General features: G+C 48.3%; 1 protein-coding gene across 1 annotated transcript; it reads right to left on the reverse strand.

Moving 5' to 3' along the window:
• Window positions 1-865: 865 nt before the first annotated feature.
• KRT32 (keratin 32) lies at window positions 866-22417 on the reverse strand (the record flags this gene model as incomplete). The annotated part of the gene is made up of 7 exons (XM_082706768.1): window positions 866-998; window positions 1566-1786; window positions 2264-2389; window positions 19556-19717; window positions 20672-20828; window positions 20992-21074; window positions 21953-22417. 7 exons carry the CDS (start codon window positions 22415-22417, stop codon window positions 866-868), a joined length of 1347 nt encoding a protein of 448 aa, XP_082562894.1.
• Between the last annotated feature and the right edge of the window lie 287 nt (window positions 22418-22704).

The raw sequence follows: 22704 nt of genomic DNA on the forward strand, positions 1-22704 counted from the left end.
ATCATCAAGTCTGTCACACAAGGCAGTGTGACCTATTTAATCAATAGGTTTTAATATTTCAGGAGAAAGTACTAGAAAAAATAAAGTTAACAATCAAATTTTACTGTAAAATTAGATGAAGAGATAGATATAACCAGATAATTGTTAGGAGAGTCGAGATTTCTGGAGAAGATTTTTTTTTTTTTAATCTGAAAGTTCCCTTTACATAGCAAGAGGCAAGCCTGGTCCTTTGTCAGAGATGAAACTCTGAGTGAAGAGGCTCAGATATGATACAAGGGAAGCTCCCATTTAACCCTAGAGAGGAAATGGAGCCACTTCCAAGGCAGGGAGGCAGGAGGATAGGAGAAAGGAAGTAGAAGAGGAAGTAGTCAGATACGTAGTATCTAGTTCCATTGCCCCCTTGCAAGAACCATTACCCAAGGCTGGAGATGTGATAATTAGTACATTGGGGAGAATCCCAAACACAGAAGTTTGTTCCTCACTTTCCTGGTCACAAACTGAAAAGTTTTCAAACTAAAATTGGTATTTGAAATGCAAATGCAATCTCGGGTCCCACCCTATCCTCTCCTCCAAGATACTTCCTCAATCTGATCCTATACCAGAGTCTCTCCAATGTAGATATCCCCAAGCCACCACTGGTGGCTGGGATCCAGCCACTAAGGTCATGGAACTGATCTGGGAAAATTCAGAGCTAAAAAGGAAGACTCTCAACTAAGATTCCACTTCTCCTGATATCTTGTGGCCTTTGAAAGGCCTCTACATAGAGAAAGTCAGCAATAGTTAGAAACCATACTGCCTGGATGTATAATAAACATTTCTCCTTGGCATCCCCTCACTTTAGTCGCCCCTGCTGGTGCATGGGCATTCAGAACCGGCTCCCAGTGCTGGTTCCACAGGCTGGCCCAGGCACACAAGTGTTGCAGGGTGTGCAGCTTGGACGAGGTGCGCAGGGGGTAGTCACACAGGAGGCAGAGGTGGAGCATGGATTGCAAGGGAGTCTGTGGAAAGATAGAAAAGGTGAACAAAGTTAGGGATGGGAAATGAGTGATATGTGATGGAGAACAAAGAAGAAATCCCCACTCCAAAACTACAGGACAGGGACCCAACAGAAGCCCTGGCCATTGACCCCTACTGTGCATCCCTAGGACTAGACTGAGTAATCTTAAAATGCCTTCCAGAATGAGGTTTTCTATATGAGAATCAGGTTCTATCCTACAGGATAGAAAAATACAAAGAAGGGTTGACAAGAGAGCAAAAGCAAGTCTTGCTGGGGACTATACTCAAATCCCCTGCTGGAAGTATAGCCACATGTCTACATATCTGCTCTCCCCAGTCAGTGGCTAAGCCAAGCAGCCCCAATGAAGACCTGGCAATGGACAGTGGAGAGTCACTCCCTTCACATTCTCTCAACAATGCACAGTATAAGAAGAAGACAGAGCAATGGGTCACTCAGCAGAAGCATAGACTGCCTTCTTCTTTGTAGACAACACTGCCTGAGAACACTACCTTGAGAATCTCATTAGAATTGAGCAAATGATTTGTCCAAGTGCCTAGATCACACATACTTGCAATCCTCGCTCTCCAGAAGTTTCCGGTACGTGGCAATCTCGCACTCCAGCCGGGCCTTGACGTCCAGCAGCACCTGGTACTCCTGATTCTGCCGCTCCAGGTCACCCCGGATCTCAGACAGCTGCTCCTCCACGTTACTGATCAGCACCTGCATCTGGGCCAGCTCGGTGCCGAAGCGGGCGTCAGCTTCACACAGGGAGTTCTGCAGACAGTCTTTCTGTAATGGGAAATAATGGGGTTAGAGACCAAGATGTCCCAAAACTCAGCAGTGAAAATCATGGCCAGTCTCACCATGGGGCACATTCCAAGAGGTGACAGGACATTCCCACAACTCTAGAGGAATCACCGCCAACGTCACCATGACTTTTCACAAAAAAATCTAGCTTGAGGAGCAGTGTCCTGGTCATCCCTGGATTCCCATTACCTGACAAGTAGAAACCCAGTGAAATCTTGTGGAATGAATGAGTGCCTGAACCTCCACATGTTATTCTAAAGAAAGTGGAGTTGACTTGTAAAAGGAACCGCTTTTCAGGATCAAACTAACCTTGACAGCAAGATACCTTCCCCAAGGACAGAGGGACCCAGTCCCTGAGTTCTGCCTGTCAGTGGAACTGATGAGTGGGACTCCTGAAAGATGCCACTAGCAGGCCATGGTCTGTGGCACTAGCAGCGTGGTGCGGGTGTAGGACCTTACCAGGCTGTGCTGGGCCTGAAGCTCCACCTCCAGGGCGTTCACCGTGCGTCTCAGCTCCAGGATCTCCGACTGGCAGCACCGCAGCTCCTCGGAGCACGACATGTCCTGCTTGCTGATGCTTTCAGACTGAAGCACAAGGCCACAGAGACATGATCAGCAACCTTCCCACGGGAAAGCCAAGGTCCCTCCCTGCTCCAAGGCAGTGCCCTCACCTGATCTTGGAACCACTCTTCCAGATCATTGTGGTTGGTCTGCACCATGGCCTCATAGTGGCACCGCATCTCCTGAAGCACCCTGCTCATGTCCACGGTGGGCTCCACGTCCAGCTTAATCTGGAGCTTGTCCCCAAGCTGGCTCCTCAGAATGCTCACTTCCTGCAGGAACAAAAGCAACCACATCCTGAGTGAGGAAAGGGCTTTGGACAGAGCAGATGGCACCTGAACATCTCCTCCAGACTAACTGCTTGAGGGGTGCCCCCACTCATGTGCTGATATGAAAGGTCTTGCCCACGGTCCACTGGGAAGAGCCCATCTGGACGCCTTCCTAAACTGACAAGGCAAACCTTTACAGACAAGACACTCTCTTTCCACCACCTCCCACACAGTCAGCCTGACTCCCAGACCCAGATCAACTCTTCATCCCGATGCCAACTGAGCCCAGGTTCGAATCCTAGAGCCCCAAGCTGAGCAGTGCTCTCCTTCCTGCCCAGGGCCCTCCCCCAAGGGTCTGCAGTCCTGGGCCCAGACCTGTTCGTGGTTCTTCTTGAGGCAGAGGAGCTCTTCCTTCAGGGACTCCTGCTGGGCCTCCAGGTCAGCCTTGGCCAGGCTCAGGTCATCCATGAGCTTGTGCATCCCACACATGTCTGCCTCCACCATTTGGCGTAGGGAGAGCTCACTCTCATGCCTTCCAGCACAGGAAATGCAAGGTCAGCAGGACGCCAAGGACATCCCCTCTCAGCTGCCCCTCGTTCCCATTTCCTTCACCAACCAGAATTCTCATTTGCTCACTGTGCTCATTTCTAGCCTCAGAGATGAATGAAACTCCACCCCTCTACTCATTCTGCTCATGGTCTAGCAAAGCACTCCTAGTGGGTATCATTTTGCCACCGGGCACTGAGGCAACTTTGATTCCAAAAGATTACCTGGCTTCCCTATGACAATGTATCTTAGGATCCAAGACCGGACTCACACCAGCTACTATCACTTCACCAGAATAAGCAACAACCAGGTGCCAAGTCAGCACTTTGCTCCCTTATTCCTTGTATTGGACTACTTCTCTATCTCTGATCTTTGTTTAGTAGAAATATCTGGTATTTGAGGCCCCATAGGTAAATCTGGACCCTGGCCTATCTGTAAGTTGATCCTCTAATTACATATGAAATTCAGTGACTGTCCTTGCTCAGTTTATTCTTGAAGTCACCTTATTCTGCCCCCAGTTAGTGAGCTCAGGAAGCCTTGTCTTCCATTTTAGGAAAATAAATGAAGAAAGGCTAACTCTAGGCTATACTATACATGCTAAACTTGGTGGTATTTTTTTCTCATCCAGCTTCTATTAGTTTTGTTTGTAATTAAAATTTTTGTTTGGTGAATTTAGAAAGGAAGACATAAGACAATAATTCTGTTAATCAAGTGTTCGGCCATTGGGAGTTAGGGTGGAGGAAGGAGTCACTCTGAGCCCTCTTCTGGCCCTACTTACTTGATTCTGAAGTCATCAGCTGCCAGCTTGGCATTGTCAACTTGGATAATCAGCCTGGTATTCTCAGCCTTGCTGCACAGGATCTGAGGAAAAGCAGGAAGACAGTTCGCACACAAAACGTCATACTCTGGGCTCCAGCTCAGGTAGCTTCTACACTCATATACGAGAGAATCCAAGAACCCAAAGCTCCTTGAGCCTTCAGAAAATTTTTGCCTCCCAAGCCCTTACCTTCCTCAGACCCAGCACACCCCAGGCTACTCTAAACCTCACCTTCTGCTGGAGCTCCTCAATAGTCTGGAAATAGGACTGGTAGTCTGGACACATGGTAGACTCATGGCATTTGCTCGACTCCCGGATCTTGGTCTCCAGCTCCTCATTGTCCCGCTCCAGCTGGCGCACCTTCTCCAGGTAGTTGGCCAGACGGTCATTCAAGAACTGCATGGTTACCTTCTCGTGGCCATTCGGGGCGCCTTCCGCATAGTTCTCACAGACTCCAATGTTGCCAGGAATGTTGCAGGTCCCTGGCAAGGGGCAAGCAGTGCGGCAGCTGAAGGGCATACACAGGCTGGGTTTGCCCAGAGGGGTTGCCCCCACACGTGGTCGGTTGGCATGTGCCACGGTGGCTGACAGGCACAGGGAGGCAGCCCTGGCCTCTGCCCCAGGCTGGGTCACAAGGTCCATGGAGGGGCCATAGACACTTGTTGGGGCAGGCAACCTGGTGCTGCCCGGACACTGGGATGAGCTGATGTAGCAGGAAGTCATGGTGTTAGGCTGAGGTTGCACAGAAGGTTGAGAGCAGCTGGAAAGGCCAAGCCACTGAGTCTGACAATCTCCTTCCCTCCTGGGCCTTTTATACCCCCATCCCAGGTGGGTGTTGGCTCCATGCTTTGACCTCAGTGCCTTGATTCTCTCCCTATTGTTATAACATCAGCCTGTTACTCAGCTGTTTAGTTTACCATTAAGAGTTCACCGCCTCATTAAAGGAATGTTGATGAATTTGAGGTGCCTCCTGGCTCTTTGATATCAGCTTGTCTGTTGATGGAAAGTCAGAAGCTTTTCATCGTTTTTCAAAGAACAAAATCCTTTGGCCATCAGAGTTTTATTCCTTGACTAGAGTTCACACTGAAGGCATGATTGCTCCTTTTGGTCACAGGAGTGACAAAAGAGATAAATCCCTATGACCACAGTGGTGCTCACCTGGGCTAAGAGTAACCCAGCCTTCCCTATCCAGGGAAGAAACTGCTTCTTTGCTGGGTTTCAATTACCAAAAATTTCACATTACTTCTTTCTTCAGTTGTGTGTCTTTGAAAATTAGTTTGAGGAACAATAAAACTTTAATAAGTCCATTCATTGTACATGTATCTCCTGGCACATTCTATGTGACAGGCACTATGCCACACACCTGCCATACAGTTATTTAAGCCTGGATTATTTCCTGTCCATCAGGATGCAACTCAAACTTGGGTAGCCATTGATGTTTTCAATAGGTTGTTCTGAGAAGCTCATCAGTTTGAGGATGACCCTGAACTTTGCCTGATCTGGACCAGGAGAGATGAGTTCAATAAGCCAGAAACAAATTAAAATGAACAATAATCTTTTTTTAATCCCAAATAAGAACCTGGTCATGGAACTCAATGGGGCACTGAGTTATCGAAGTTATCGATTATGGGGGTGGTTTTCCTGCCTTACTTCCTTGATTCTGAAGTTCTTCATTGAGCACTTACCATATGTGTTGGGGGATTTATCAAAAATATTGTTTAATCCTTCCTACCATTCTATAAAGTGGATATTCTTATCTTAATTTTACAAAAGAAATAAATAAGGCATTAAAGTCTAGAGATGTGAGGTCATTTTTCCTGATCTCTACCCCCACTATGAAGTGGCAAAGCCTGTTCTCAGTTTCTTTTGACTCCTGTGTGCATTCTTTTTCTCTTCGCCTTGACCACCACCACATCCCTCATCCCACCCCCCAAAAGGAGAACAATTGTGTCATTGCCAGAACTAAGAAAGATTATAAGGTCTAGAAACTGGGTTAGAAGTTAAAATTAAAAGACAAAATAAGAATCTGACATTCTATGTGATTCTTTGCATCTCAGAAAATACAAATGTTGGAGTACCAAAGCAGTAGGGCAGGGTTTCTTCAAGGGCCATGCAGAAAGATGCCCAGGAGAAAGTTTCATCTCTATTATTGTACTACATCCCACACCCCACTAGCTCTTGGTACTGGGGGAACAAGGCAACGGATTGCTAAGGTCCAAAAACTTTTCTCTCAAAATTTGTGGCAGGAGATAGATGGTCCCCTAGGACTGAGAAAGACCTAATGTGGAATAAGACCCCCTCAAAGTGGTTATAAATATATCTTTGTGAAAATGAATATTTTCCAGTCCTCTGGGCATTGAGCAAAACCTGAACAAATATCTCTATAAGGGTGAGATATGTATCTGGGAAACATAAGCTATTGGAGTTCTAGCAAGAAGAAATACAGAATTTGAGACTTCTTTCCAGATTGGGTTTCCCAGGAAAGGTAACTGGTGGTCAGCTCTGTCCTAAGGGTTACTCAGAGCTCATCAATGAATAACTCTTTATAGACATGATAATTAGAAGACATCACCAGGTGAGGCAGTCTCACCCTTCAGAGGCCTCTGGGTGCAATCTGCATAGGTTACATCTTCAAACATCCCTTTGTTACTCTCCTCTGCCTCATCACATAGCAACAAGCTTCTCTATAAACCAAAGAACTAAACTTATAAAGTCTTTTTTTTTCTTTTTCTTTTTTTTTTTTTTTTTTTACTCACTAAATAGAATCTATCTTTTGGCCTTATTCTCTGGCAGGATGCATTCCATTAACTAAAACTCATTATTTCTTCCATCTCAAGATACACAACACTTGTTACTTCATTAATGTCACTGCTGCAGGTGTCTACATCCGGGTGACGCTCCTCTCTACTGAGGCTTCCTCATGGTCCTGGCGTGCGCTTCTACTGAGTATGCTGTTTTGCATAATGACACTGATGTTGCATGTCTCTTTGTAAAGTTGCTTGGTTTCACTGATTTGCATTTTTCTCAAAGAAGGTCAGTGTGAGGTGAGGATCCCTGCCCTCATATCTAAGACCATCTTTCGTCCTGACCCTTTGGAAAGAGTCCCTATGGCCCTTATTGACCAAATATGAGCCAGATTCAGTGACAAGAAGTGGTGAAGATGGAGTGTAAGAGACAGGAACTTTAACCCTGCTTCACTCATGGTGTGCACAAAGTTGTCTCACTGATTCTGACTTTAGAAATACCAGTCTCTAGAGGCAGGAAGCCTACTGCAGATGGAAAGCCCAAGTGATGTCTTGAGATGCTATTTTCAAACATGGCGTAGTTACAGATGGATTCATCTCAACCAGTGGGAGGGAATGATGTGGACTTGTAGACTAGCACCCAGAAATTGTGCCTAACCCACAGCCTACCTACCTTTCTATGTCATGGCTGCGGGAAGATGTATGGAGCTTCGAAGTGTTCATGCCCTGTGTAGGAACTTTACCCATCATATAACACAGTGGTTGCAAAGATTGAAGCCAGCTCCTGTGTGTGGAGCCTCATACTGTCATGTCTCTTCAATGTTAGAAAATGGTACCAGAGAGAATTAAAGGTCAAGAAAATCATGAAGTCTCTCGAGAGAAGAGTAATAAATAGTAATAGTAAGTAATAAATAATCAATTTATTATTCTTGGTATGCAACTCTTCAGGCTTTGACAAATGGTAAAATCATGCAGGTGGTGCCACACTCACTCTGAGGTCTGCAGACATGTCGCCATCTTTTTTCCAATTATCCTGTTGATGGCCCAAGAGCAAAATCTACTTTTCTTTCACAACTGCCTATTCTGTACACCAAGCAATTCTCTGTCACACCAGCTGCATGTCCTATATATCAATTTAATTCTGATGTTATCTACATGGATTTAGCATCAGATCTCACAAGGTAAGGACTCAGGCCCACAAGACTCTCTCTACTTCAGACACCAATCTCAAGTCCCAGTTTGTCACCTGTCCTTCTGAATGACTGGCTATAAGTCAGGGTTCCTATGACCCCTTCCTTGGGTTTGATAATTTGCTGCAATGGCTCACAGAACTCAGGGAAATATTTATGTTTATAGTTTATTATAAAGGACACAGATGAATAGCCTAAAGAAACGCATAAGGCAAGATATGTAGGAAGGGGTACAGAACTTTCAGACCCTCTCTGAACAAGCCATACTCCCTAACCACCACATGTTCGCCATCCTAAAACCTCTATAAATCCTGTACTTTGGGGACTTTTATGGAGGCATTATTATGTAGGCATGATCGATCACTGAAGTGAAAAATGCCAAGATTCTAACAGCTTGGTCTTTGTGATGACCAGCCCCCACCCAGAAGTCCCAAGAGTGGCTTCATTAGAACAAAAGACACTCCTATCACCCACAAAATACCAAGGGATTTTGGAGTCTATGTCAGGAATCAGGGTCAAAAATGAAATATTAGAACTAAAGATGCTCCTAATGTTCTTATCACTTAGGAAATTACAAGAGTTTTAGGAGTTCTGTGCCAGGAACTGGGACCAAAAGAACAATATACATATTTTTTTTTATAATTTTCACAGCAATGGGAATAGAAAATACCCAAACCTCAATTTCTGAGCTGCCTGACTTCAACCAAGTTACATGACCTTTAAATGTCTCTGTTTCCTCCTATGAACACTTACAATGATACTTATACCCAGGGCTACTGGTTAAGAGTTAAGGTACCAGCTAGATAGAGCTCCTAGCATAATGCCTAGCACAGAGTAAGCACTTAATAAATGTCAGTTCCCTTCCACTTCAGGGTCTCCAACTATCACCACTACCCCCTTTAAAAGGCCTAGTGTTCTCAGAAAAATAAAAATCAGGATGGCTTATAAATACATGAATGTATGCTAACTTTTTGATGTAGTTCCACTTGTTTTTTATCTTGTTGCTCGCACTTTATGTGTCATATTCAAGAAATCGAGACCAAGACCTATTTTTTTCCACGTTTTCTCCCAGGATTTTAATGGGGCTGGGTCTTGCATTAAGTCTTTGATCCACTACGGGTTAATTTGGGTGAGTGGTACAAGATGGGGTGAACGGTCATGTTTTCCGGACCATTTATTGAAGAGACTGTCTTTTCTGTATTGAGTATTCTTGTCTCCCTTGTCAAATATTAATTGGCTGTGTATATACATGGGTTTAGTTCTGGGCTCTTGATTCTGTTCCATTGGTCTATGTGTCTATGCTTATGTTAGTGCCATGCTGTTTTTATGTCTATAGTTTTATAATATAGCTTGAAATCAGGAAATATAATGCCTCTTGCATTGTTCTTCTTCAGACATCGGTATTTTTTTAAAGCTCCCCAAGTGGTTCCAGTGTGCAAGGCTAAGAAGCAGTGACTTAGAAGAACAAGGAAAGAGAGAATGGGAAAACCATTGTGTATTTGTGAAAAACATCACTTTGGAGCCACTCAGGTGTCATTCTGGCTCGACTAAGTTTTTTAAGCCACAGAGTTTTCATTTTCTCCAGTGGAAAGTGAAGGTTATAAAATCTGCCCTGGGAGTTACTTGGGAGGATTTACACACCCCAGAAAACAGATTTCAGTTGCTAATGAAACTATTTCTAATACAGCAGGATAAGACCATAAGAGCTTATGTGCAATTCCGAGATCCAAAACATTCTGAAAAGTGAAGTTCGCTCCTAACTTTTTTGTCTTTGTCTAGTGTTTATTTATCCCACTTAGTAGAACTATCCATATACTTCACGGCAGAATCAGTAAGGAGTTCATTCACAAGGTCTTCCCCACAGTTATCTGAGGTCTGGGAGAAAGATCCCCCAGCCACTGGGGCTCTGTAAGGAATTCACTCTCTCATGCTTTTTGGGTATCTTTCCAGTGAATGCCAGGATTAATATGTTGAATCTGGTGTGGTTGAAGTCTGTGGGGGTAGAGCAACACCCCTGTGCTATGTGGGTACCCATTCAACATGTCCATCACTGGCATAGGAGGGGCAGTCACAGAAAGGAAAGAGACACTTCAAGGCTCAGCTCCTTCTTGGTCCAGCATCTGGGAAGGAGCTCCTGGGAGCCGAGGGGCTGGTTATGATGTCCAGAACACAGGGAAATAAGAACTAGAAGGAGAGGATCTCAGACAAGATCACTTTCCTCACAAAACCATGTGATTAGGGCAGGTCTATATGTCCCACAAGCAGACGGTGAGCCAGGTCATCTAAACTCATGACCCATAGATCCCTTTTGCTGTCATCAACATGGAGCTGAATCCTCTCTCAACCACCTGTCTCCCACACAGTGGCAGGGAACCTGGGGTCCTTTATTCACTATTGACCAGTATCAGAGTGATAGAAGGCTCCCAAGTCCTGGCTGTGGTGCTTGGGACAGTCCCTAAGGGCAGGTGACCCAGACGGCAAGACCAAATTATTTGGCCCCTTCTCCATCCCAGAAGGGCCTCCTTCTAGCGCTGACAAGGCAGGATTAGGACTTTGTTTTCATTTAAGGATGGGGTATTTCTAGACAGTTTCTTCTCCCAGCTCTGCCTCTCACTAGCTAGGTGGCCCAAAGCAAGTCAGCCAGTTCTTCTGGTCCCCAGTCCCCCACTGAAAATGCAGACTCTAGAAGAGACCATGGGCTTGAACAGTTGAGCACAACCCAAGTAAGAATTACATTGCACATTTTGCAACCTAACACACACACACATTATTTTCTATTCTGTTCTCTATTCTGTTCTCTCTCTCTCTCTCTCTGATCAAAATCCACTAAAATGACTTCACAGATCATCAATGGGTCGCAGCCATAGTTTCCAATACACCACACCCAGTAACGCTGTAATTCAGTGAAATAACCTGACAACAATAGACACACTCAGTAGGCAACTTCACATGTTCATGTATTCATTTAATTTATTGGCCAGGACCCAGAAGAGAGAAGCAGCTCCCCAACTGCTCCAGAAGGAAAATGGCCCCACTAAGAAAACTTGAAAGTCAAAACACATGTGGAAGTCATGAGAAGCTGCAGAGCCGCAAGAGCGCCCCACCTCAGAGATGAGCCATTCAGGAGTGGGCGTCAGCCACAGGTGAGTCCCTGAGTTCTTGCATCCCTCTCATGTGTGGTGACAGGAGGATCCCCACTGCCCCAGGTAGAGGATCCACTGCAACCCTGCCAGCCTCTCATGGACACAAAGACTGGGCTCAAGAAGGAGGTGTTCTGAGGCCGTGTAGGATGCATCATGGGATGCCCTTGTGTGTTTCCTGAGGGAGTGACATGTGGACTGAAGACATTCTGCAACCCAGACACTCAACACCAGGGCCCCAGAGACACCAAACAGTAGAACAGAGAGGAGCAAAGGTGCTGGAACTAAAGAAAAATACGAGTGACTTCAACCCCCTCCTGCTTCAGCCAGAGACAAGAGGGGCTGTGAGCTCCTCAGGGGTACAGAGCTAGTCAACCACAGGGTCCAGACGGTGGCTCAGGGGTCCTGATTCCAGAACGCTCTCTTTCCCCTACATCAAACTTCTCCTATTAAAAAGCCAAATGGTGACTATTTTAGGCTTTGCAGGCCATACAGGCTGTGGTTGTAGCATAGGACAAATGCAGATGGTACAGAAGCAGATGAGAGGGGTCGTATTCCAATGAAACTTTATTGACCGAAACAGGCAGCAACTGGATGTGACCTGTGAGCTGTCACTTGCCAACCCAGCTCTCCGCAGCACAGTGAATGAGGCCTAAAATTTGGATCCCTCAGAGCACGTGGGGTTCATGTCAGCCTGCCCTGGAGCTGAGGGCTGGGGCAGGGGAAGAGCCTCACCCAGTGTACTCCAGAAGCAGACACTGGACCTCGGACACTGGGCCCTTCACTGTACTGAACCATTTAGACCAAGACCAGAAATCTATCCAGAAGCTCTTCAACCTCAGAAGAAGACAAAGCTGCTCAGACAGTGGTGGTTAGTGTGGTGGTGTCACTGTTCTTTCTGAATTTGGGGGTGAAATGGCTCTGAAAAGTGACTCAGCTGCCATAGTCCCTAGGGGATGTCACAAGAGGGACCTGTTGTCAATGCCGATTTTTAACTGACATAATTTGAGCGCTTAGGGTCTGCCAGACATCATAATGGACAGTTAAGAGGCATTCTGTCCCACTGACTCGTGGAGGAGATAGACTGCCATGCATGGAGTTAGGGGACCCATCACAGTGGCACAGCTAGTGGCGGCAGGACTGGGATCCCAGCACTGGATTTGTGAAGCCAAAGTTGCTGATAGTTTCCCTTGTGCCAAGAGGCGCATTGGTGTATTTGGCTACTTATTTAGGGCTTAGGGAGAGGACTTTTCGAAAATGAATTTATCTTGACCAGCTGTTCCAAAAGATAAAATTCAAACGATTTTAGGAAATGTTTACTTAGCAAAATTGAGATCGTTGCGTGATTGGTACTAAAATCTACGAAACACACAAAAAATTGTTTTCTTATTCATGATCTTCCCAATTTTCAACAGGCATCTCCTTTTCTGGTTCTATTGCAGACATCCTTCCCAATATCATAGGGAGGGTACCATCCAGTGCAGTTCAGTCCACAGACTATCCTGCCGATTCTCTTAGTCAGTGTGTCCGACAGCTGGGCCTTTCTGGAAGCTTCCCTGAACCCAGCTTTGCCCTGGTCAGCCCTCACTCCCACCCCAAGAAGGGGGCCTTGCTCTAGGGCTGTGAGACCCAAGGCTGTGCACCTGTCCCCTTGATGGCCTCAGGGAAAGTCTCATCTTTGAAACACATGTCCTTTCTTTTCCAGTCCCCACTCAGGGAGGATCCAGCGACCTGTGGGAGTTTCTCTCAAACATCAAATATGCCAGCGGTTTTACTACTTTACTCTAGCCCTGCCTAAGTTTTCCTATAAACTGGAGGTCATTAATTCCGAATGCTTAGAAATGAGGACAGAATTCCTCTGAGAATCCCCATATGTGTAGCCCTAGGTCCACTTTCCAGGAGGTTCTGGTGCTGGTGAGTATAACGATTTCTCAAAGTCTACACCCCTGGTTTTTCCATCCATCAAAAAAGAGAGATGGGCTAGGCAGGAGGATAGCTCGCAAGCTCCCTCACTTGGAAGCACCATCCAAACACAGAAGATGGTGGCCACCCATGTCCAGCAGAGGGGGCCGCACTCCGGGCTTGGTATCATATAAAAAGCTTTAACAGGCATTTTGGTGGTCATACAGGTCTTGGCAAGTTGGATGACACAAGGGTATGAAACAGAGACCTGGATGAATTGGACAGGACGCTCTGAGGGAAAAGAAACCTGCAGAAGTCCACAAAGGGTCCAAGGGCCTGGACTCCTGGCCTGCAAGCCCTGTGTGATTGCTACAGCTCTGGCCGCAGCCTGGGGTCTGTGATGTTACTGAGCCACATGCTCCAACAATAAGGCAATTCTAAGTTTGGTGGTTTCCGGTGGTTGTTGTTTTTTTTTTTTTTAAGGGGAACTATATCATCCCAGAATCGAATTTCAGCATCTCAGAGAAAATGCTTCTGCTCTTAAGGACATGAAAGGAGGAGAAAGGAAAAATATTTATTAGCCTGAAATAATAATAAACCTTGGTCCTAGGAGAAAACATGAAGGGCTCAGAGAGACCCACCAGACTTTGATTCTCATCTGTTGGTTGTATGTCTGTGAGCACATCTTTCCAACTCTCTGGGCCTTAGACTCCTCATCTGTGAATGGAAGAGGCTAGGCCAGATCATCTGGAAGTCTCCTTATGATTCTGACAGTTTAGGACAGTGCTGGTGAATAGAACATTCTGGAATAATGGAAATGCTCTACATCTGCCCTATCCAGTATGGTACCCCCATCGCATGAGCACTTGAGGCACGGGTTGTACAATTGAGGAACTGAATTTTCCATTTTATTTCATTAAAAATTCAAAAGCCATCTGTAGTTTGTGGCTTCCATATTGGACAGAACAGGCCCAGGATTTTAGAACCAAAGATCTGGTTCTGTTCAGTCTATTGTGTTTATCAAGCTAAGCACATTCTAGGCAAATTTGCACAGGGATTGAAAACAAGAACGGCCGCTGGTTGGTCCTCAGTTACAAGATTATCCAGTTGGCCAGAAGCTCCTCTCCCTTGGCATTCCAGCTCGATGAAATGTTCCCCTCACCTCCACACTCACAAACCACAGCTGGCTAAGCAGTGTGTTTGTGTGTCCTGTAAGGCTCGAGGCCCTTCCTGCCAGGTCTGCATGCAGGATCATGTCCTAAGAGCCCCAGGCAGTGGCAGGAGCCAATCCGTCTCTCGTCATTTCTTGGCAAGGCCAGAAGGTAGATCTTTAATAGAAACATCACCTCAGCTCATTAAGGAAGAACGGTGTGTTTGGAGGTTGAGGTTCAGAAAGGGGTGCGAGATTCCCATTTCTGGCGTTCTCCTCGTCATCTGCCATGGCCAGCCTTGCCAAGTGGGGTTCTTTACTGAGCCTCTCACATTGACCTTCCCACTGTCACAACCTGAGCTGAGGTCCCCTTAGCTTCTTCCACACACTCGTATGAGCTTTCCCCCTGCCTCTCAGTAATCCTTTTGACACTCCTTGGTGAAACTTTCTAAAATATCACTCCAGCCATGCCATCCTGGGGCCCAGAACCTGCAGCAGCTCTCCCGCTGCCTTCGGGATGGAGTCCGGGCTCTTTTGGGTACACAAGGTGCCTCCCCCATAGTCTGATATCTCCCTACCACATTAGCTTTATTCCCACCAGGCTTCCACAGGGACACCTGCTGCCCCAGCCACTCACGACCTCTGCTTCTATGCAGGCCCCACACGTGGCTACCTCTCGTTTGCTCTGTAGACATTCAGGCCCATCTCAAATGCCTCGAGCTGCTTGAGGCCCTTCCTACTCTCCCCAGTCAAGTACTTTCTCCCAGTCTTTGCTAGTGTGTGCTCTTTCTCGGTGGGAAGGTAGCTGTCCAACAGAGTGTTTCAAATAAATTTTTCGGTGGAAACAGCAGGACCTGGGTTTGAATCTCTGTCCTTGCATGGAACTTTGGGCAACTGACTAACCCATCTTCCACTCCTTGGTTTCTCTTTTCTAAATAGACACGATGCCTCTCTTACATGGTGATTGTGCGAGCTGCTGTAGGCTGATTTACGTAATATGCTCAGCACAGCTCCTGGTGCATCGTAAGTGCTCCGGAAGGGGTTGTCATGATTATTACTATTGTCGTTGTTGTTTTTGTTGTTATCTGGCCTTTGGAAGAGTCGGGGGGGAAGAGTGGGGCCTTATACACACTGCCCTCAGCCCCCTCTCCAATCCTAGACATCTAGACAGTAGGGATCACTTGCAATTTTTGTAACCCCTGCATCCAGCTCTAGTTTGCAAATATGAGGACTCAGAATTATGAATTGCTTGAGTGTCCCTGGGGCCTAACAGCCTATACGGAGTCCTGGGTCCACTTCTTACTAGCTGTGTGACCTTGGGCAAGTTTCTTAACCTCTCTGGGTCTCAGTTTCCTCATTTACAAAGAGAAAATAATGGTACCTTTCTCACAGATTGTCGCAAGGAGCAAGCAAGGCATGAACAAATGTCTGGAGGGCTACCCAGGGGCTGGCCGGCTCCTAACACCCAATCTGCACATAGGAGGCCATAGTAAAGGTTATTTGAATGAGTGAATGAATGATGGTATTGTAATGAGGTAGAGGGGTGGGGTTATAACAGTATTCTCAATTACAGTAGTTTGGCCTAGGTTTCTGGCTTAATTATCTCCCTCTTCTCTTTATTCTTTTATTACTTGGCTCTGGACCGATGGCCTAGCTTTATGTAGTATATGGCATGTGGGTCTTTCTAGCGAGTGCCTCCCAAGCCTGTGGAAGCAGACGGGACATAAAAATAAATACAGAGTTTGGCGACGTTTCTCTTGAGCCCAGCTGAGTAGAACTGGCTGGTGGATACAGCAACAAAGCGACAAATAGAGAAAGATGTGTTTGCAGGGCCACTGGATGAGGCTTTATTTACCAGTTAAAAGAATATGCTCTTGAGGCCGAACAGACAACCATGAACATCAGCAAAGAGCAATGGGCAGGTGGAAGGGAGAGGCAGCGTCTAAGAAGTGGGAGCTAGGGCGCCCCCTGCAGGTCATAGCGGGTTGCACAAGCCCACCTCCCAGCACCGCTGCTGGAGGGCTTCCTTGGGGCCTGGGACTGTGGTCAGACTCTGCCTGAGGAGGCTCCAGCCACCCAGCTCTGGTGTCTGCAGGATCCATCAATATGAGAGACTTCAGAAGCGGCTCTGAGGGCAGGGCACGCAAGGCACACAGACGGTGCGGGGCACACAGACGGTGCGGGGCATGCTGGGGGAAGGTGCACAAGGAGGACAGGAGGGAGTGGAGCATGGGTTACAGGGCAACCTGCAGAAGAAAGACATGTAGGGCAGGATTAGAAAAAAGTCCAACTCAGCAACACATGCCGTGGTTCTGCCCCCCAGATGCCTCTCAAACTCCCCCACTGCTCACCTTCTCCGCTCAGCTTCCCTAGTCCCACCTCCACCGTCTTTGCCTGTATGACCCCAGCAGCCTCCTCATTGGTCTCCCAAGCTCCACTCTTGCCCCTCCTAACTACTGTCAACTTCGAGGGCAGAGCGATCTTCTACAAATACAAATAGAAGCGTGCCTCTCCCTGCTCCATGTGGGCCATGATGAAGAACAGCTTCCTTCAACTCAACAGCCACATCCTTGAAGCCCTCCCTGATCTCTCTGTATCAAGTCCCCCAGAACTACCGTGTTCCTCCTCCCAGAATGATTCATGATTATTCTGTTACAGTCTGTGTCCCCTAAAACAGTGAGGTCAGCAGCCGTGTACGTACGCACACCCTGCAAACCTGGCCTGGAGCAGGAACGTCATGAGAATGTGTTGAATAAGAAGAGGTAAGTAATTCATGCAGAAGGCATACATGGCAGAGAAAAAAGGGTGATCTCAGAGACTGGCAGATGTGGGCTCAAAACCAGAAACAACATACTAGACAATATATGGGAACCAGATAGCCCAGAAACTGGACAAGCGCCCAGGGACCATATCCAGCCTGAAATACGTTTCGTATGGTGCTGTATTTTTTTCTAATTTGTTGAAAATATGTAAAAATAAGAAGAATTTGATGTTTAAAAGACATCAGGATTCCCAGCTTCTCTTGAACAATCGAAAGACCTAACAATACTGGTTGTTAGAAATGGCCCCGAGGCAGGCAGTGCCCTCACTGGGTTAGGCATAGCTCTCTGGTCCTCCACAGTCCCACAGTGACCCATGTCACTCGTGCATGGTAACAGCCTGCTCCCTGAAGAGGAGCAACTCTTAAGCAACTCTTAAGCAACTCTTGCCCCAGGGGGTGAGACTAAATGACAGAAAAGCAAGGCTGAATGCAGAATAAGAAAAGGTCTACAACAGCGGTCAGCCCACCAGGTGTCCACGGTCCGAGGCATCCTGTGCCCAGGTGACCAGCAGGCCGTGCTGAGCCTCCCTGCAATGCCCAGCTTCTGACTCTCCCTACTGCTTGCCTAGACCATGGCCAGGGCCTCTTGAACACGCTCCTTGCTAGGACGCCCCCACCCTGCAGCCATCTGTGCCATCTTCCTGAAGAGCAGCTTTGAGTTTTCATGGACTCAGTCAAGGAACATTTACTGAGCATTTACTGTGTGCCAGGTGCAGGAGATAAAGAAAATTTATAATGTCTCTGAGTTCTAGGTGTTAACCATCTCACTGGGGAGATAGGCAGTTGAGAAAATTCTATCATTTCCTCCTCAAAAAAAAAAAATAAATAAATAAAAGGCCTTTCAATTGTCTATGAAATAAGGTCCTCCCTCCCCAGCATGGACTTTGTGGTTCTCCAGGAACGGGCCTCACTGGTCTTTACTCTTCCCCTTCCCACCATAGCTCAGTCATGTTAAGCTACCTTGTCCTCCCAAGTGCAGTAAACCTTTACCCCAAGTATGATCTCCAGTTGCTTGTCTGTCTCCCTAAACAGATGGAAACAACCTGAGAGCAGAGGGCTGGTCACCATCTATCCCCTTGTCCCCCATGGTGCCCTGCCCCTGGAAAGCCCTTGGAAGGAGTGTGCCGACACAGAAAGGAACACAACGGTCTCCAGTGGGCCGGGTTTGGGACGGCAGCACCAACACCTGCCCGACTTTCTTTGGATCGTACTGGCTTCCCAGCTGTTTCTTAATCATGGCAGGGCTCCATCTCATGGGTAGGCCCAGTCGCTTCCCATAGCCTCCTCCAGCCCTCGCCTACAGCCATACAGCCTCAGCCAGGCCCACTCACTTGCAGTCCTCGCTCTCCAGCAGGCCCCGATACGTGTTGATCTCGCACTCCAGCCGGGCCTTGACGTCCAATAGCACCTTATACTCCTGGTTCTGCCGCTCCAGGTCACACCTGATCTCGGCCAGCTGGGCCTCCACGTTGCTGATCAGACACTGCATCTGGGCCAGCTGGGAGCCGTAGCGGGCCTCGGTCTCTGCCAGGGTGGATTCCAGAGAGTCCCTCTAAGGCAAAGGGAAAGACAAAATTGCTGAGGAATAGACCTATTTTCCTGGTTCAGAAAGAACCAAGAAGAGCCACCTCTCTCTCTTTGGGGCTGGGAATGACCCCTCCCCACCTAAGTCACCATGAAAACTAATCCCCAAAAGGCTGGGGTGACTTATTCAAACTTAAGCAGCTGGCAGGTAACAAGACTAGAATTTGGGGGCACCTGGGTGGCTTAGTGAGTTAAAGCCTCTGCCTTTGGCTCAGGTCATGATCCCAGGGTTGTGGGATCGAGCCCCGCATCGGGCTCTCTGCTCAGCAGGGAGCCTGCTTCCCCCACTTTCTCTCTCTGCCTACCTCTCTGCCTATTGTCATCTCTGTCAAATAAATAAATAAAATCTTTAAAAAAAAAAAAAAGAGAGAGAGAGACTAGAATTTGAACCCAGATCGTGTGATCATAAATCCCTTATTTCTTCTTCAGCCTCAGTCTGGCTTTACACTTTGGATTTGAGGTTCACCAGGCTCATCCCCTATGGCATTATTCAGATCTGTGGTCTTCAGTCCTGGCTGCACATTGAAGTCACGTGGGAGCTTTCAGAGAATCCACAGACTCTGATTTCACTCATCCAGAGAGGAGCCTGAGCGTGGGAAGTGGTAAAACTCCGACAGGCAGCATGGGTTTGGAAGCACAGACCAAGCGGAGAATAAGCCTTCCTGGGGAGTTGTGTTCAACAGCGCCCACCTGCCCCATGTCGGACGGGAGACACGCCATGATGGCTGAATCTGGGCCTCCATCTGCCTCCTGAATGCCTGCCTCTAAGCACAATGCCACCCGGGGTTCCAGAGACCACCCAGTGGGCAGCACCCACCAGGCTGTGCTGAGCCTGCAGCTCGATCTCCAGCGTGTTGACCGTGCGTCTCAGGTCAATGATGTCCGACTGGTAGCTCTGCAGCTGCTCGGAGCTCGTGGCCACCTGCTGGTTAAGTTCCTCCATCTGCAATGGGGGGGGAGATAGAAGAAGGGCAGGTGTACCTTCCCGGGGATCCGAGGGAGGCCGGCCCACCGGCGAGAGGCCCACCTGTGTGTTGAACCATTCCTCCACGTCCCTGAGGTTGGCCTCCACCACAGTCTCGTACTGACACCGCATCTCCTCCAGCATCCTGTTCAGGTCCACGGGGGGCGCAGCGTCTACTTCAATGTTAAGGCGGTCCCCCAGCTGGCAGCGGAGGGCACTGACTTCCTGAAAAGGCACAAGGGTGAAGTCAAACGGTCGCCACCCCAGCGAGACACAAAATGATGGAACAGAAGATGCTAAGATGTCTAGGTTCGAGGGGCCCTTTGAGGACTGCAGTCCACTAATGAAACGTGCCCTGTGGTCTTCCAGCGCCGGCCGGGTGCTCCCATAACAGCAGAAGCAGTCCATCGCACTCCCTGTCACTTTGGCAGAAGCCGAGAGCAACGACGGGATTTGTTTGATCTCCTTGGGCTGAAAAGGGAAACCTGTGCCCCTGTATCGCCAGCCCCCCTCCCAGCCTGTGTATATCTGGGACAGAGGGCAGCAGGAGCCTGGCTTCACTTGGTTCAAGGCCTGAGTGTGAGCAGGCAACCCCCCGCCCCAGGCTTGGCTGCCAAGGAGAGAAAGTTGTCTCGGAGGCTGCCCGGAGTGTGTGATAATGCCTCATTAGTGGCCTCTTGGTGTGGTTCCCAGCTCTCTGACTTAAGCAGGATGAGTCAGTTACCTTAGGGCACTCAGTGAGTATGTGGTACTGATTGTTACTTTACATCTAAGCCTAAGGAGACCCAGCCAGGATTCCAAAACACTTGTTCTTTCAAATCCCAAGTCAAGAGGTTGAGAAACCATTTCAGAGAAGGAGAGGGAAAACATCAGAGCTCCGGTGGGCTTTGCAGCACATCGGTGCCCAGGGTGGAGGAGTTTCCCTTCGAGGACCTGCCGGCGACGAGGGGGGAACATCAGAAAATAAAGGGTTGACCTGCAGCTTTGGGATATGCAAACAGGAGAGCAGAAGAAGAACAGGGTGGGGACAGAAAAAGGAAATCCACCTCGGAAAGGTTCAGTAAACTGGGCAAGTCCCAGAAACGTTACATGGCAGTCCCTGGGAATTTCAACCCCAAAACCTCTCATTCTTCCCGTTCGGCTTCCCAGGGCCAACGTCAGCTTGACTTCAGGTCTCACCTGCTCGTGGTTCTTCTTGAGGCACAGCAGCTCCTCCTTCAGGGACTCCACCTGGGCCTCCAGGTCAGCCTTGCACAGGGTCAGCTCATCCAGGATCCGGCGCAGGCCATTGGTGTCGGCCTCCACCAGCTGCCGCATGGTCAGCTCCGTCTCATACCTGGGCAAGGGCAGGGGCAGCAACTGAGGGCTAAAGCTGAAGACCGAACTCAGAAAAGGCCTGGAGCTGCTGGGGCTTCTCCAGCCCTCTCTGAAACTAATGGAGAGCTGCTCCCTGAAGACTTGCAGGGAGGGGAGGGCCCGTGCGCCCCCGCCAAACTCACTTGGTCCTGAAGTCGTCCGCAGCCAGCTTGGCATTGTCAATGTGCACGACCATCCTGGCGTTCTCTGCCTTGGTGCACAGAACCTGGTGGGGGCCAAGGCACAAGAGGTGGTTAATCCAGGACAAGGAAAAGGAAAAAGATCCCAAATGAGAAGCCAGTAGCTGATGGGGTTCAGCAGCCTGGGACCCATCACTGCAGAAGCCCTGTTTTCCTGGAGCTCTAGAGAATATTAGATGAACCGCTAATCATTGGAGAACATGTAATTTATTTATTTTTTTTAAGATTTCATTTATTTATTTGAAAGACAGAGATCACAAGTAGACAGGCAGGCAGAGAGAGATGGGAGAAGCAGGCTCCCTGCTGAGCAGAGAGCCCGATGCGGGGCTCGATCCCTGAACCCTGAGATCATGACCTGAGCTGAAAGCAGAAGCTTAACCCATTGAGCTACCCAGACACCCCCAAAATTTATTTTTTAAGCACTAGGCCTTCATGAATCCAACTGCCCCTATTTTGGCTGCAATGAACATTGTGGAAGGAAAGAATCTCGTTAAGTCTGAAGTCATTCATGGGACAGACGGACCCTTAATAAGCACTAGCATTTACGGAAAACTCGCCGTTTACCAGAGGCTATGGTAAACACATTACCTGCCTCGATTCTTGGAATCTTCTTACCAGCCCCACCAGATGAAAGCTCTTTTCATCCCCATTTTACAGATGAGGAAACTGAGGTCTAGGGAAGAGAAGGGCCCTCCCAAAGTCATGCAGTGGTAGAGCCGAGACTAGATCCCAGTCCTCTTCTGCATTAAGGGCTCTAGCTGAACACTCAAATTATGAGATAACCCCATGCCCTAGGGAAGTGTCTTTCCCCTGAATGTGGCTTAATGAATTAACAAGATTCAAATCTGGAGCACTAGCCCTTCTGGCTGCCTTCCCCGTGAGTCTGTTCGCTGCTTGCGCTCACCTTCTGCTGGAGTTCCTCAATGGTCCTGAAGTAGGACTGGTAGTCAGGACTCATGGTGGCCACTTGAGACTGGCAGGCCTCTTGGATCTTGCTCTCCAGCTCCGCATTCTCCCGCTCCAGCTGGCGCACCTTCTCCAGGTAGCAGGCCAGGCGGTCGTTCAGGGACTGCATGGTCTCCTTCTCGTTGCCATTGAAAGAGCCCTCGCAGAACCAGCTACAGGTGCCCATGGAGCTGGAGATGCCGCTAGAGGGCCGGCAGCTGCTGGACCAGCAGGAGCTGGAGAGGTAGGTCTTGGAGAAGCAGCTGGCGGGACGGTAGGTGGTGGGCACGCTGACAGAAGGCACGCAGCTCACGGGCTGGCAGACATAACCCAGGCACATCTCGGGCCGGCAGCTCATGCTGCTGGAACAGACAGAGGAGGGCCGTGGGCAGCTCTTGATGGAAGCTGAACAGTTGGAAGTCATGTCTGGGAAGGTCCCTTCTCCTCAGCGGCAGCCACCTGGATTGCTGGTGTCTACAGACCCCAACCTGCTTGGGCCTTTTTATACCCCTGGAATGAGGGGGTTCGCTCTAGAAAGTCATCATGGGGTGGTGTTGATGTGCATAGCCCCAGAAGAAGCTGCTAATTAATTTATAATTTGGTTGCCAATAAGGAGTTCCTTTTCTCATAAAAGAGGCTAAGCTAGTCATTTGGCTAAAGCAGGACACCGGGCTCCTGTCACTGATCACCAGGGGAGAGCTTTGGGACACA

Source organism: Mustela nivalis, assembly GCF_964662115.1.
Source record: "Mustela nivalis genome assembly, chromosome: 17".
Taxonomy (NCBI): domain Eukaryota; kingdom Metazoa; phylum Chordata; class Mammalia; order Carnivora; family Mustelidae; genus Mustela; species Mustela nivalis.